This window comes from Antrostomus carolinensis, unplaced genomic scaffold (assembly GCF_000700745.2).
Source record: "Antrostomus carolinensis isolate BGI_N321 unplaced genomic scaffold, ASM70074v2 scaffold16451, whole genome shotgun sequence".
NCBI lineage: Eukaryota > Metazoa > Chordata > Aves > Caprimulgiformes > Caprimulgidae > Antrostomus > Antrostomus carolinensis.
In genome coordinates this window covers 131,976-146,816 of record NW_010292173.1, presented here as the reverse complement: position 1 = coordinate 146,816, position 14,841 = coordinate 131,976, and the positions used below count along the sequence as shown (strand labels likewise).

Sequence of the window (14,841 nt, the reverse complement as noted above, 5' to 3'; positions counted from 1 at the left end):
TATACAAATGAGTCATGCACAGTGCAATTGCCCACCACCCACCTACCAAGTCCCTCCTGTTCCCAGATAACAATCCCGTAGGAGTGATAATCCCTAAACTGAAACTGCAGTTCTGGAAGAGGGAGAGCTCAAGCAAGCCAGAGAGAGCCAGAGAGAGCCTCATTAATACAATGAGCATGACTTTATATGATACAGAATATCCCATTGGCATATCCAAGTATCAATTTGGGTTACTAATTTTAATATTCTCCCCCCCCTCCCCACCCCACACCTTGCACCTGCAGACTAGCAAAACACAGCTAAGGTGGAAAGTCCTTTGACTTCCAGCAGCAATTGAAAACATGAGCGTGTTATCAACATTCTTCTCATAACAAACCCCATACTGAAACCAAAACACAGCGCTATTCTAGCTACTAAGACGAAAACTAGCTCTGTCCCAGCTAAAAACCAGGACAATGTCTGACCCCCTTCAGCGTGGTGCTTAACACTCAGCTGTGTCTTCCCAACACACTTCTAGAGTACGTTACAATCAAATTGCCACATTTGTTATCTTGACATTAAATTGTTAAATCCTGGCCCAATGTAGGTCTGAGACCTGTAAGGAGTACTTATCATCTTACTCATTGTAGTCTTGATTCTTCATGAAAATTCGTAAGAGAAATTCAAATTCTTGGTTGTCTGTTGCAGCAGGAACAACAGCATAGGTTCCTGGGCTCAAGGTAAAGTAGTTGGTCACATCTCGAGTCAGGGAAAAATTTTCTTTCACAACTTTGGAGTTCTCCTGAAAGAAAAATACAGCTGGCTATCTCCTCTCCGCATCAGGAACCAAAGAAAACTAGTAAGTACACCCACAGCAGCCTTACGAATCCCACCGTTTTCTAAATATACCCTGCATCTAACATGCCTTAACCTCCCCAGTGGCATTAAAAGCCTGTCCAGGTGACAGACTTTGTTCAAGGACACATCAAAAATGCACAACGGTAGAAGAACTGAAAGAAACAGAAGGCAAAATGTATGTAAGTGGACTTGAAGAAAACTTCAATTCACATTAAGCAGACTGGAGGTCATGAAGAAATCAAGCATCTCAACTTCCTCAAGCATGACTCAGAGCAGTCAGAGAGCTCCCTAAGCATCTCACCCGATGACAATGCTTCAAGAATCACAACCCAAACCTTCCAGCATCACAAGAAAACAGAACATTCTGATCTTTCTTCTGTTATTCCAGTATTTTTGCTGAGACGAAACAAATATAACGCAACAGCTATTACTATGATGACATGTAAAGATAGCATAATAAAAAACCCTTACTAAACATATTCCCCAAAATACATCAGCGTGTATAAATTACATTTAGAATGGTTATACAGCGTGGCAGAGTTATTTATGAGCCATGCGTTTGGGAGAAAATAACATAAAACTGATATTTTGGGAGAAAAAAAAAAGATTACTACTGTTAGAGACAGCTGGGAGGTATGTAGACTGACAAATATTATGGGTTGGATCTTGAGCAGATAGAAATGGGCAGTGCTGCAAAGAAATAAATGGTGTAATCCTTTTTTTACTTTGGAGTCTCATTCCACATTCCTTCTAGTAAAAAGCAGAAGCAGATTAATATCTCAATGGAGTCAAAACCGGTGTGAGATAAGAATCATCCTCTATACATAGCTCAGCTCTATCACACAACATTAAACTTGTCTCACAGCTATGTATTAGTGCTCCACCTCCATATTTAATCAAAGGCTTCCTAGAGCTATCAGATATGTCCATCCTGGTTTGCATCCTTGCCTGCACTACATTCCCCTCTCATCTTGCCAGGGGATAATACCCTTTTTACTTCACAGCAACAATTTGATGCATCTCAGAAGCTACTGAACAATGAATGATGCTGCTAATGAATAATGGCAGTGAAAGCAGTTGAGGGAGGAAGAGCGAGGCCACACGAATCTTAGCAATTGCACTCTCCTTGCACAAAGAAAACCCCTTGTAAACTTCTATGCAAAGATGCCACCTCTGATTGCCCTCAAGCACCCAAGCTAGATGCTGGGAAATAAACCAAAGGAATAGCACCATACACCTACTCCGGTTTTAGCTCCTGGATTTGGTTTTTGCTGTGACCAGGGCAGGACACTAGGCTGGCTGTGAGCAGCTGGTAGACCAGCTCTCATGTTAAAATACTTAGTCTGTGTCCATGGGGGATTATTTTCTGAATAATCTGTGTGGATTTGTACTTCAGCATTACTAAAAGCTATGGCATGACAGAATAGCATGACAGTCCTCTTTCTCTCATTGACCAGGTGCTTCACAGTAACCTGGTGCCTCTAGTAATGGTCTGTTCTGGCTTTGCCCTTCAGCTTCTGCATAGGAGATCATCTGGAAATAGAAGCACAAACTGAGCCTGAGGTAAATCATGGATTGACAGCCCACAGAGGCCACGTTTTATTGTATTACATCCATCCTTGGGAATATAACAAGACAGAGAAAAACTAAATGAAGACACCTGAGCATCAACTGGAGGGAAAGAAAGAAATTTTAAATATAAAGCAAGAATAGAGCAAATCTCTTCTGTAGGCTACTTCCTAATTGAACAACCTCTTCTCAAGGGACCCAAGACCTATGCCATCTCCTTCCAGTGGGGGTCTCTTCTGTCAAAATGGGTGTCTAATCAAGGTAGACACACATCACACAAGAGCATGCAGGAGCCTCCATGTCTGGTGACTGTTGGGGGACAGCTGATGAGAATGCTGGAAGCAGCAAGTTCCCCATTTACCAGGAGCAGCAGCTCCTTCCAAGTGGCACAGCTGGCCCAATGGAGCCTGTGTGAGCCAACACAGACAGGATGCAGGAACAACCACAAAAACCATGGATAAAACGCAAAAAGCAAATTTATTCTCTTTACCTCGCGAACCAGGGGATCTCCGAAGCAGCACCCGGGGCAGAGGCACGTAAACGGGAGCGCGGGCACCGTGGAGCTCGGTCCTTGCTAGAGAGAGAGCAAGAGGTTCCGAACCTGCTGCTTTCCCCTGTATATATCAGGGATTTTTAGCAGGCAGTAGTTTTCCACTGTCCTTTGATCTTTCTCACAGCAGGGCAGGAATCTCAAGCATGTTCAGAGTGCCCCTGAGTCTATCACAGGCCTATGTTATCTAAGTGAAGATGTTCTACTTGTCAAGCACATAAGACTAAACAATGGTTAGTAGTGTGATGTACGTGTTTTTCGACACCCCAGCTGCAAGTCGCTTGAGCATATTTACAGTCCTCCTCACCAATCTTCCATTATATTCCCACAGAGCCCATGGACCTCCATGTCTGGTGACTGCTGGGGGATGGCTGATGAGGATGCTGGAAGCAGTGAGCTCCCCATTCACCAGGAGCAGCAGCTCCTTTCAAGTAGCACAGCTGGCCCAACAGAGCCCTGCAGGGCTGATACCTGCACCAGGCAGAGGATCTCCTTGCATAGGGATAATGAGTTCCACTTGCTGGAGGAATGTTCTTTTTATTACATCTTTTATTTCTCATACACTTGTTTTTATGAGCTACAAAGCCATGCTCTTCCTTTATGAGGAGCTGTTAGACTTATGGCATCAATTATTCAGTCTGGGACTAGAGCAAACCTCTCCAGTGATCAGGAGAATGTGAAGTTAGGGTCACACCAATCTCTGCTTCCTTTGGTTCTTCAGGTTAAGAACAATCCCCTCCTACCTCCTTCAGCCTACAACAAAAACACTTTGGAAAAGGCTAGCATCCATCCACACTAGCAATTGCACTTTCAGTAAGCCTGGTAATGCTCTGATAATAACTGCCCTTGAAATGGCACCTCCCTGGACACTCATCAAGAAAAAACAAACAAACAAACAAAAAATAACAAGAAAAAAACCAAACAGAGAAATTATAGTGAAGGTCCTGGGTATCTGAGGGAGTTGCCTCTGCACTGGTTTTGAACAAAGCCTTCCATATATTTTACAAATGGTTTTTACATGGTAAAGAAGTGATAGAAAAGAGGAGATGAGTAAGACAGGCCCATTTTGAGGAACAAGAGGCCATTCTGTTCCCTACAAGATCTGGAGTACTGCAGAGGCGCTGTGGTCAGTGCTGGCTGTCATGCCTTTTACTGGGCCAGTACTGCTGGCCGAAGAGCATATTGCCCTGACCTTTCTTGTAACCTATGGACCCCTCCTGGCTATTTTGGGATGCTATAGAACTGAAAGTTCATCCATTCCTCTCTTAAGACACAAGTAAAGGAAACTAAGCCTGCCTAACTCCTGTGATGTTCTAAGATAGAAGGCATCAAGAAGTTCACTCCAAATACTGACTGCTCTCCTTTTACAGCCCAAAGGCAATTCATTCTTTCATTTCCACGTACAGGTATAATAAGCCACGCAGAAAACAACAGTGCCTATGTGATACCTGACTGTGCTTACCTTGGTGATCAAAAAGCCAATCTTCATTTTTTTTGCCTCCTGCGTATCCTCAGCACGTTTTCGCATGAGTGAAATAACTATGTTATAGGTTTTTGGGTCATAATCTGGCACTTCAAAGAAATACTGAGGGTTCATTGAAACTGCACCTGCTGAGAAAGTGTCAATAGATTAATAGTAGCCACATAGATGTCCCAGTAGTAGCCTATTGTGCAAGATCTTGCTTATATGGACTCAGAGGAATAGGTAGTTACTGCTCCAAGGTGCTTTCAATACAACCGAGCACTGCAGTCTCTACATTAGCAGCAGGAGTTGATGCATCTAGAGTTAAACTAATTGCCCAATAATCATTCTAGAAATCTGTGGCAAAGTCACAAAAGTCATGCAGATTTCTCAACCTCCTTACCTCTGCTTCACCTCCATGGCACACATAGGCAGAAAAGCAGTGATTCTCAATCAGCCGCCTGACCCAGTGGCTGAACTGAAAAGGGCTGTGGCTTGGAGATCATAAACACATAGAATAAAAAGAAAAAAAAAGGTCCAAAGCTATCTTCCCCTTCCTTCCTGCTAGTGGTTGTGATGGACAAGGCAGTATTGAGCAACAGAGGGAAAGGGCTGCTTCTTGCCAAAGTTTTGGTTAACAGGAAGCATCCCTGCTAAGAAAGCAGTAAAATGTCCAAACCGAGGGAAAGGGACTGAGACGGCTGCATCTGCTTAAATCAGTTTAGACTTTAAGCCATGTAGCTGTGTTAGTTTGCCTTGAAAGCTGCAATTTAGCCCAAGATTGCAGCTGGACAGAAACTCTGCTAGAGGGCTGGTGGCAAAATACAGCTCCAGGGAAGGTGGCTCTGGCCACACATTCTCAGTTCAGCCGCTGCACCTCCTCACTCAGTTTCAGTGCCTGTGGCACGCAGCGGCACAGACATTGCTTTATTATCAACCTTTGAGACATGTGATCAAGGTTTGAGGAGAACGCTGAAACCTGTAAGCTGAAATCTGCTTCCTGCTAAATCAGGGATCAGCATTGCAGAAAAAAGAAGTTCCTTCATTGACCAGATGCTACCGTCTCAGATGAAAAACAAAGAGCCCAAATGATGGAGCTGGAGAAAAGTAAAATAAGATATTAAAAAATACTAATAATAATTTGAACTCATGATGATAGAAGAGTCCTTGCACAGGCAGCAAAACCAATGTCTTATCTACTCAAAGGTCTTTCTACCTTCAAAAAATAGAGCTTTGTAGCACAATTCATTCATTTCATATCCACTTAATTTCAGAGTATTTCTTGCTCTGTAAAAGCAGCTGCATATTTACCAGACCAGACTTCTGATGAAGTCCCCAGTAACACCTACTGCAACTGGCTGAAAGAAGACAGACAAGCTCATTTTGATTTAAAGAGCTTAGGGTTTCTAAATCACAAGTCTCCTGTTTTAAATCAGGCAGCAGTGTTGCTGCTTTGTTTCTGCCTCTTTAGCTGCTAGGTGCTATAATGGGAAAGGGCAGGCATTAACAACTGGCAATCAATACTTCTGCAATTTGGTGCTCAGAGTGAATGTTTCACTGTAAGCACCAGTGGAGAGGAGGAAAGGACTGGGTGACTGCAGTGAAGTGTTTATTACCTGGGAAATAGTTGTTTCTGCCTGTGGCAAGGACTGGATGCCACCAGTTGATGTGCCTGTCCACGGACCACGTTGTGCAGTGCTGATCTCCAAAGTCCAGAAATGTTGGGGTGCTATTACATATATACAGCCAGGAAAACTGCTCCTGGAAGTTTTCACAGGACATCCTGCAGAGAAGGAGAAAAATCTCACCTTTCAGTTTGAGACACCAGGCAGATGCTCACGTTCACCCTCCACATCTTTAAAAGAGGATTACAGAGAGCACTGCAGGCTGTAGCTGAGCTGGCTGATACCCTGCAGAAGAGGTCAGCTCTCAGTGCATTTAGGCTGCCCTAACTGCACCTAAAGCCCCAAGGAAATTACAGGGCTTCAGGAAATTACTAGGTCCAGTAGTACCTAGGTGGAGCCCTGCTATCTCCAGCACATCTCTGCCACAGTGTCCTGCCCCACACTCATGCTTTGCTCAAGCCTGCAGTGTCCATCTCAGACCAGCCTGCTGTTCCCCTGCTTTCCTCAGAGCTTCATGGGGCAAGTGTGCACTTTCTCCATAACAATAGATTTTCTAAAGGATGGCTCACATATGGCTAAACTGGATTTGAGAGTAATCAAAGAGGCAGTGAAAAATCACTAGAACCTGCAGAGCGGTCAAGTGCACAAGCTCTATGACCTGCTCAGCCATCTGTCCCCTCCAAGCACCATCCAGTCCAAGGTTTAAGCTAGGCACTTTCTAGGGAAAGGCAGCGTGACAAAATGACTAGGTCTCAGGGAGCTGGATTTTTACTTCTCTCACTTTTAATTTTTTTCACTAGCTTGTTAATTAATCTTGGCCAGCTCCATTTCTCCAGGTCTTGTTTCCTCTGAAAACATTGGCTCAGGATAACCTCCAATTTGCTATTTGTACACAGCTAACATAGGGTGCCTTGAGCCATCACTAAGAGCAGAGAACTGCCTAAATGACTTTTCTTCACAATGAACACAAACAGAAAACCTGGTAGACAGAAGGATCAATAGGGAAATACCAGAATTCTCCATCATCCTTATTTCTGAGGAGGGCTTCTCTGAATTTAGGCTCAACATGGTTCCACTGAGGAGAGCTGCAAACAGGAAAAAATAAATAACCAGATGCAGGGCACATTCTTACATCTCTCTGGCCAGCCCATTCCTCCAACCAGCCTGTCAAATCATGAGGGATCAGGAGGGGTGAGCAAACTGCATGCTGAGAACAGGATTGTGCTCAATACCTTCATAGCCAAGGCCAGCAAACAGAGCTCTGTGCCTTTGCTGTGGCTGAGTAGCCCACCCTGGGATGGGGGGATCCTGCCTCTGCCCTCTCGAGCCCCAATCACCTGTCCCCATGCTGGAAAGCTTAGTGAGGTACCAAGGCATGCACTCTGAAGTGCTGGTATTACATTGACATGTAATGACACGGATGACATCATGCTGGGTGGAAGTGTTGATTTGCTTGAGAGTAGGAAGGCTTTACAGAGGGACCTGGACAGGTTGGATCAATGGGCGGCAACCAACTGTATGAAGTTCAACAAGACCAAATGCCGGGTCTTGCACTTGGGTCACAACAACACCATGCAACGCTACAGGCTTGGGGAAGAGTGGTTGGAAAGCTGCCTGGTGGAAAAGACCTGGGGGTGTTGATTGACAGCTGGCTGAACATGAGCCAGCAGTGTGCACGGGTGGCCAAAAAGGCCAATGGCATCCTGGTCTGTATCAGAAACAGCGTGGCCAGCAGGACCAGAGAAGTCATCCTTCCCCTGTACTCAGCATTGGTGAGGCCGAAACCTGAATACTGTGTTCAGTGTTGGGCCCCTCATTACAAGAAGGACATCGAGGCACTGGAGTATGTCCAGAGAAGGATAACAAAGCTGGTGAAGGGGCTGGAGAGGGGCCTTATGAGGAGCGGTTGAGGGAACTGGGGTTGTTTAGTCTAGAGAAGAGGAGGCTGAAGGGTGACCTGATTGCTGTCTACAACTACCTGAAAGGAGGTTGTAGCAAGGAGGGTGTGTGTCTTTACTCCCAGGAAACTAGTGATAGAACAAGAGGCAATGGCTTTAAGTTACACCAGGGGAGGTACAGATTGGATGTTAGGAAGTACTTCTTCATTGAAAACGTTATCAGGCACTGGAACAGGCTGCCTAGGGAGGTAGTTGAGTCATCATCCCTGGAGGTGTTTAAAAAATGGCTAGATGGCGTGCTCCAAGATATGGTTTAGTAGTGAACAGGTATGGTTGGACTCGATGACCTCAGAGGACTTTCCAACCAGGTGATTCTATGATTCTATATAAAGGGCACATTAGCCAGTCAAATGTGTTGCTTCCAAGCAGTATGTTTATAATTAAGTGATAATTGTACTTTCTGCAGAGTGTAAGATAAATAAACAGAGCATGAATCAATAATTTATTGATTTATGCAGCTTACCTGTGAACACGCTCTACTGACATTTCAATTAGTTAGGAATATAGTTCACCCTTCCAAAAACTGGGAGGTTGCTGTTTGAGCAGATAGCTATTATCCCAGCCTTAAACATGTCTGCACCACCTGCCAACCCATCCAGATGCAACACGCCAGCCTGAATTTTCTTAGCAAAGTTATGAGTGTTCCTAGCAACAGGGAGAGGTGGGATGCTATTAAATCACCTAAGAGTGACACCTGAACATCTCTCTAGTCAGGAAAATACTGATGCAATTCCACCAGGAAAACTAACATCTATTTATTTACATAACACCGTTGCAGTCTTCCTTTGTATCATTCCTTTCCCTTGGGAAAGTGAAGTTAGCTTATACACACAGCAGCAAAGTGGTGCATGCATCTCCAAAGCAGCATGCAGGATCCAAAAGATCACTTCTAGTCATCCAGAGGCACTTTGCTTTTGCAATAACCAAGGATGCTTTCTGTCTCTCTGTGTTGAATACCGTATAAAAATACTGCTCTACTCTCATGAACACTGATAACCATCCTCTTCCCAGATTCAGACTCATGGGAGGGGAAGGAGCAGGAAGGTGGATGCATGATTGCTGCAGGAGAATTCAATAGAAGCAGTCAGCTAGTGTCTAGGAACATGGCCAGAGTTTACTACAGATAATAACAACTCTTTCATCCATGACTTACCTGGAATTATCCACTGGGAAAAATGTATTCATAAACAAAAAGGGATACCTGAGCTAGGTCTAGGGAGGGGCACATATAAAACCAATGCTGCAATAGTTTTCTCTGGATTGGATTTCTGTGGGCGGTTGCTTTGCAGATGGAAATAACACTTATAATGAATTGAAATGTCTACTTCATTATAATGGGTGCAAGGCAGAGGTCCTTTACAATAAGCCTATAAAAGAGTGATTTTCCTTATGAGATTAAAGCTTTAAGATCATACTTATCACTCCAGGGCCCCTTCCACTCCCCATGGCCCCATGGATTCCAGATTCTGATGATATGTTTCCAGCCATTCTTGTAGGGTATCTGTAAAGAGGAAAGAAAAATAGACTCAGTCACAGTCTATTTTACAACTGTGATATTCAGTGAAGAGATAGGTAATAAAATGGATCTTTCTCCAAACCTTGGTGGCCTGGTTTAACTTCTGATCTCATTTGACTGTAGCTTTTTGCTACATTGGAAAGGAATGATGGGTGGGAGAAAACTGTGCCCATTTTGCTTTCCCAAGGACAGTGAATAGCTGACACAGAGGGAAGCAGTAGAATTACTGCCACATCGCATCACTTCAATGACCTCCGGAAAGTCCAGTGCCTAACCCTGCACATCTGATGCCGTGAGTCAGCAAAGGCAGAGACTTTGAGGAATCAGGCCACCAGACTGCCTGGAGTGAATATCAACAGTCAGCACAGAGAGATGATGATAAATAGAAACTGTGTCTCTATGTCTACAGTGTTATGGTTTCCAACAGCTGGAGTTCTGGTGCTTTTCTCCTCTTGCTGTCACTGCTTTAAACCAGAAACAACTCACTTTCACCAGTGAAGCTGAAATGGTGGAAGTGGAAAGGAGAAAAAAACCTTTTTGTTTCTGGCTTTCCTTACGCACATAGGCAGTGTTGGAAACAAATGCCCTGGCAGTCTCTCCCCAGGCAAAGGCCCAGCCCCTGGTCAACCTCAAATAATTTCCCCACAGGACACTCCTCTGGATACCTTGGCACTCCTGGAAGGTGGGGCAAATACTGTTTCTCCTCTCTGCACACATCATGACCTGCAGGACGCTGAAATGCCTGCTTCCTCTCCCACAAGATTTAGGGATCCTTCCACCCCTGTCTTGGGGAGAGCCAGCTGGGACCCTCTCTGAAGCTTGGCAACCCCCATCCTTCCATTTCAGAGCCTCTTGGCTACAAGCAAGCATCCTCTGAGAAGCAGCATGCTGACTATCATGATGGCATCAAACATGCCATGGCATATGGGGCTATAAACCAAAGCCAGGCTCACATCGGAAACCATTAAAGAAAGGGGGAGAAGGGAGAAAACAGTTTAGGGAAAACAACATCCCATTTCCAAAGCACTTTAAGTTCCTAGATTAAAATGTGTTGTAGCTGTCTTGCTTAATAGCATAGCCACTGTTTGGTTTCCTCTTGGCCTTGCTCACTGTTAACACTCCCTGTGTGCACTACAGCTTACCAGGGTAAACCATGTTCTGACTTCTGGTTGTAAAAAATCCTGTTTCTTTTGATCTGTGTGATAAATTGGTCCTGTTTTCAGATCAGTAATATTAATATCTAGCCAGGAGAAGTTCTGCATGAGTAGAACGGCTTTAAAAGATGGAGAAATGCTGTTCTTGAATCATCAAGTTATTTACTTTTCACACAGTGATTTTTGGCAGCTTATGATTGAGCTGAAAAAATGTAGATTTGCACCATATGACAAATCCCAGAATTTCAGCCAGTCCTCCTATTTCCATTTGAAACAGAAAAGTGAATTTTTATAAGAGTCAGCATGGAATGAAAATCCCTGGAAATGCTGTATTTGCTGTTGAAGTATCCCAAAACAAAAGTGAATTTAAGTTGCATTTTTCCATTAGGAAAAATTATAGGATTCGGTTACCCTCCCTCATCCTATTATGCTAGAATCCTTCCACCTCCTGGAATTTGAACTATGTGTTTTCAACAATCCATCCTAAGCGTGAAGCTAATTAAAATTACTCTGAATGGAACAGTAGTGTGACTGCCCTGTAGTGGATCACCAGTACAAGATCACCAGGCAGGAACAAGTCCTTGATCTTACCTTCACAGCTCCTGTGACAGTGTAGGCATGACCCTGTACAATCCCATTCCTCAGCGTTATGTTCCTCCTCACCTGCAGAAGGTAGAAAGCACATTTTTTAGCTCTCTGCCACACTGCAAAGGTATAGCCATCATCTCCCTGACTTATTATGTGGTATGGCAGAAAGAGGGACTTGCTTTTGGCTACAGTAGTATCTCAGATATAGTGGCTCCAGAAGAATGTGACCACTGTTCTCACTGCAGCCATAAGTAGTCCAGTAAATTTAACAAAACTACAGGTCTTCACATATTTACAAGTTCTTCAATGGTCCAGAGCTGCTGCAACTGCAGAATGACCTGGACTGTGTCACTGAGAAAATGAGAGCCCCAGAATTTCCTTGCTATTTACAGCCCAGTGTCAGCCGCCTGAGTTGAGGGGCTAGTCCTCAGCTTGTTTGCAGCACCTGTGCTTTGTGTCCTGATGAACCAGGCACCACAGGAGCAATACCATACACTTTGCTTTCTTTCCTTACATGCAATAAGGTAAGCCTTAGTAGCTTTTTAGCCAGATGCTTACTGAGCACCACAAAGCCTTTGCAACTTCCCAGAATTAATATTAGTAGCCTGAAAATCACAATGTGATAATAGAATCTTCTCGCAGAAGAGAGGTGCATTTTGGCCTTGCTAGAACTGACCACAAAGCTATGAGGCCAAAATCAGCCCTGCTGCAAAAGGATACCACTGTCCCAGTGGAGTTAGCCAGGAAAGAAGCCACAGATCCCTCTCTGACAGACCAATCCATCTACCTCTACCCAAGAGCCTTTACATTTCTTACTGCATAAGCTTATCTACTTTCAAAGAGAGGCATGCTCCTGGGCCTGTGACTCACCTGGACTGAAGTGCTACACCCCATCAGACACTTTGATTTGTCAGCTGCTTTCAGTATCTCCTTCAGATCAGGAGGGGGTTCCTTCAATGAAAACTGCACTTGGACTCCACCTGTGAAGTCTACTAAAGCATCAGAAAGGTAACCTCCATGCAAGTTCTGGTAGGAGCCCCGTAACCTGGTGGGGGGGAGGAAAGTTAATTAGTCCTTATACTGTGTTTTAATAAACAATGTACAGTGATGGTTTACAAAATGGACAGGTATATTGAGCCAGTGAGCCTGGGCTGCACAGACATTGGGGCCAGGTAGCAAAAGGAAATGTGATTGAAATACATGGCCAGACACAACACATGCCCTGTGGAATGAATGGGGCAAAGAGGGACCTTTTCCTATGTACTCACTCACACCTGAGGCAGCTGTCTAGAGCCACTAAAAGACAATGGAAAATAATAAGGTGCACCTCATGCCAGTGCAGACATCTTAGGGGATGAGCTGCATCTCATCTTGAAGTGTCCACTTTCCTTCTTCTGAATAGGAAGGGAGCCAATGGTGACCAGTTCAAATGGATGTTTCAGCTCAAATGGAGCTGACCTGTTAGTTTCTACATCATACTTCATCATGAATCTTCACAAAAATAGCCAGTATCCCTTTTGCAAATGAGAAATAGGAAGAAGAGAGAGGTGAAGGCATTTGCCCATGCTCCCAAGGCAAGACAGAAATGAAACAAGTTTTCAGCACTGTTCCGAATTCACTCTGCTAGAGTGCAATAATGGGATAATAATTTAATATTGCCAACACAGTCCGTGTTGTTTTTATCGTGTGCTTTTTATTGAGACAGCAAATAAGCTGGAACATGCTGTACTTAGAGCAGGTAGAGCATGCCATTAAACTCCACCATACACACTGTATTTAATGAATGTAATCAAATGAAATCTGCACTTAATTGTATTTTGAAGGGTTGTCCTTGTCCTACACTGATGAAAAGAATTTGTCATGGGCACTGGGGAAAAACTTCTCAAATGGGAATCTCATAAACAGCATCGCTTGCAACTTTAATTTAATAGAGGTTTGGTTTGCTTTGTAATTAAAATCTTATGCAGCAAATTGATATTGAATCCTGAGTCAACTTTTCTGAGATATCTCAGGGCAAAATGTATCCTCTTCCTGAGTTGCTCAGATGCTGCTTTAATATTTGTTTATCCCTGAACAAATCTGCCAAAATAACTAGCTCTCTACTTCAGCTCCTCTTTACTGCATTGCAAATGTTACACCAGCTTGATGGAGGGCACGTGCACCAAGTTCCAGCCGTTCATACTCCTAGCACAGACATTTCAGCACATTTAATACTAGGCAGTGCTACAGATGCTAAGGCACCACACTCTGATCCCTTCATTCCTAAGAGGATTTTTAAAAATTATTATCTCTTTATTAATCATTATTAAACCTGCAGTACTCTGGTGACCTCAGCCAAGAGTCAGAGTGCTCTGTTTGAAGTGAGAGCTGACCAGAGACTCACAGGAGCACGTGTTGTGCCTGGACATGTTCTTCAGTCATGCTTCCTCTCATTGCTTGCTGCAAACATCTGCATGATCTCTGATCAGCGACTGTAAACAGAGGTAATCCCTACTTAGAGTCTGCAGTTTTACACAGGAAAATATAGGAAGGAAAACAGAAGCAAAGAAGATTGCTTCAAGTAAGGAGATGCCCAGCACCTTTTGTGTCACTAGGCATTGCCCTGTTCATTTTACTTCTCAGGCATTAACACCCCAGAGATGGACTGGGTACTTTTAGGTCTTCAGCCCGAGACCAACACCTCCAGGTTATATTTGCCCTGTGTTTGCATGCAGCCACAGGTCCTTACATAAGTGCAGCACAAGGTACACAGCTGTTAGCCTGAACTCTTCCTTGTGTGCTTTGCATACAGCAGAAGGTGAAACCACTCGTAGAAAGCATTCAGCACTGGGTGGAAGAATAGACCAGGCATGTTTACTTGGCATATGCTTTTTCCAGCAAGGATGGCCAGAATTCATTTGACGTTCGAGGGTGTACGGACAGGTATCTTCCATTTAGGATTGGCAGCTGGTCATCTATCACTACATCCACCCAGTCTCCATATTGCCAGAACTGGAAATAAAAAAAAATTAAAAAAAATTAAAAAAGGAGAGAGAGAGAAAAGAATGAGCTTCTTTTAAGAGCTAATATTCATGCCAAGCAACAGCCTCCTGAAAGAGCACAGGAATTCATTCATGGATATGTGCAAGTTCTCTCCTGAACTGCTTCAGGATGATGGTCTACATTGTTAAACAAACTACCAAGTGGCTGGATTTCCCAGTGGCAGGGAAAGTCATTTGGGAATATAAATAGTCCTGCATTCAGGAGGAGGAAAGACTCAACATGGGAAATACGCTAGTATTATTGGGTGATAGCAAGCATTCAAGATGATAAAGGACAATGATGCAGGTGGTTCAGTAAGCCTCACTCCTCAGCTGCACTTGGATTTTCCCCTGCAGCACAGCTCATGGCCAGAGAGACTCTGACAAGATCCAGTCTCTAAATTTTCTTTCCTCTGTGTTTCAATTAAGACTCTGACGTGCTGTCATGGACAGGAACAGTGTAGTGACTAAAGACTATTTTGAGGTGTTATCCATCTCCTTGATAGATGAGGAGGACGCAAGCAGTCTCTCCAGCATGTGGACAGAGCAGGTGTTTCTCCAG

The 14,841-nt window shown here is 44.0% G+C and overlaps 1 protein-coding gene across 1 annotated transcript in view; it reads right to left on the bottom strand.

Annotated features, from left to right (window-relative positions):
• Window positions 1-620: 620 nt before the first annotated feature.
• LOC104531849 (calpain-13) overlaps window positions 621-14,841 on the bottom strand; it is a gene marked incomplete at its 3' end in the record, with an annotated part of 35,967 nt that continues 21,746 nt past the window's right edge. Inside the window, exons 5-12 of the mRNA XM_029087190.1 lie at window positions 14,117-14,250; window positions 12,130-12,304; window positions 11,263-11,334; window positions 9,417-9,502; window positions 7,054-7,128; window positions 6,035-6,201; window positions 4,419-4,564; window positions 621-781 (exon numbers count right to left, since the gene is read on the bottom strand). Of these exons, the coding sequence (XP_028943023.1) occupies window positions 621-781; window positions 4,419-4,564; window positions 6,035-6,201; window positions 7,054-7,128; window positions 9,417-9,502; window positions 11,263-11,334; window positions 12,130-12,304; window positions 14,117-14,250 (1,016 nt within the window). The remainder of the gene's footprint in view (window positions 782-4,418; window positions 4,565-6,034; window positions 6,202-7,053; window positions 7,129-9,416; window positions 9,503-11,262; window positions 11,335-12,129; window positions 12,305-14,116; window positions 14,251-14,841) is intronic.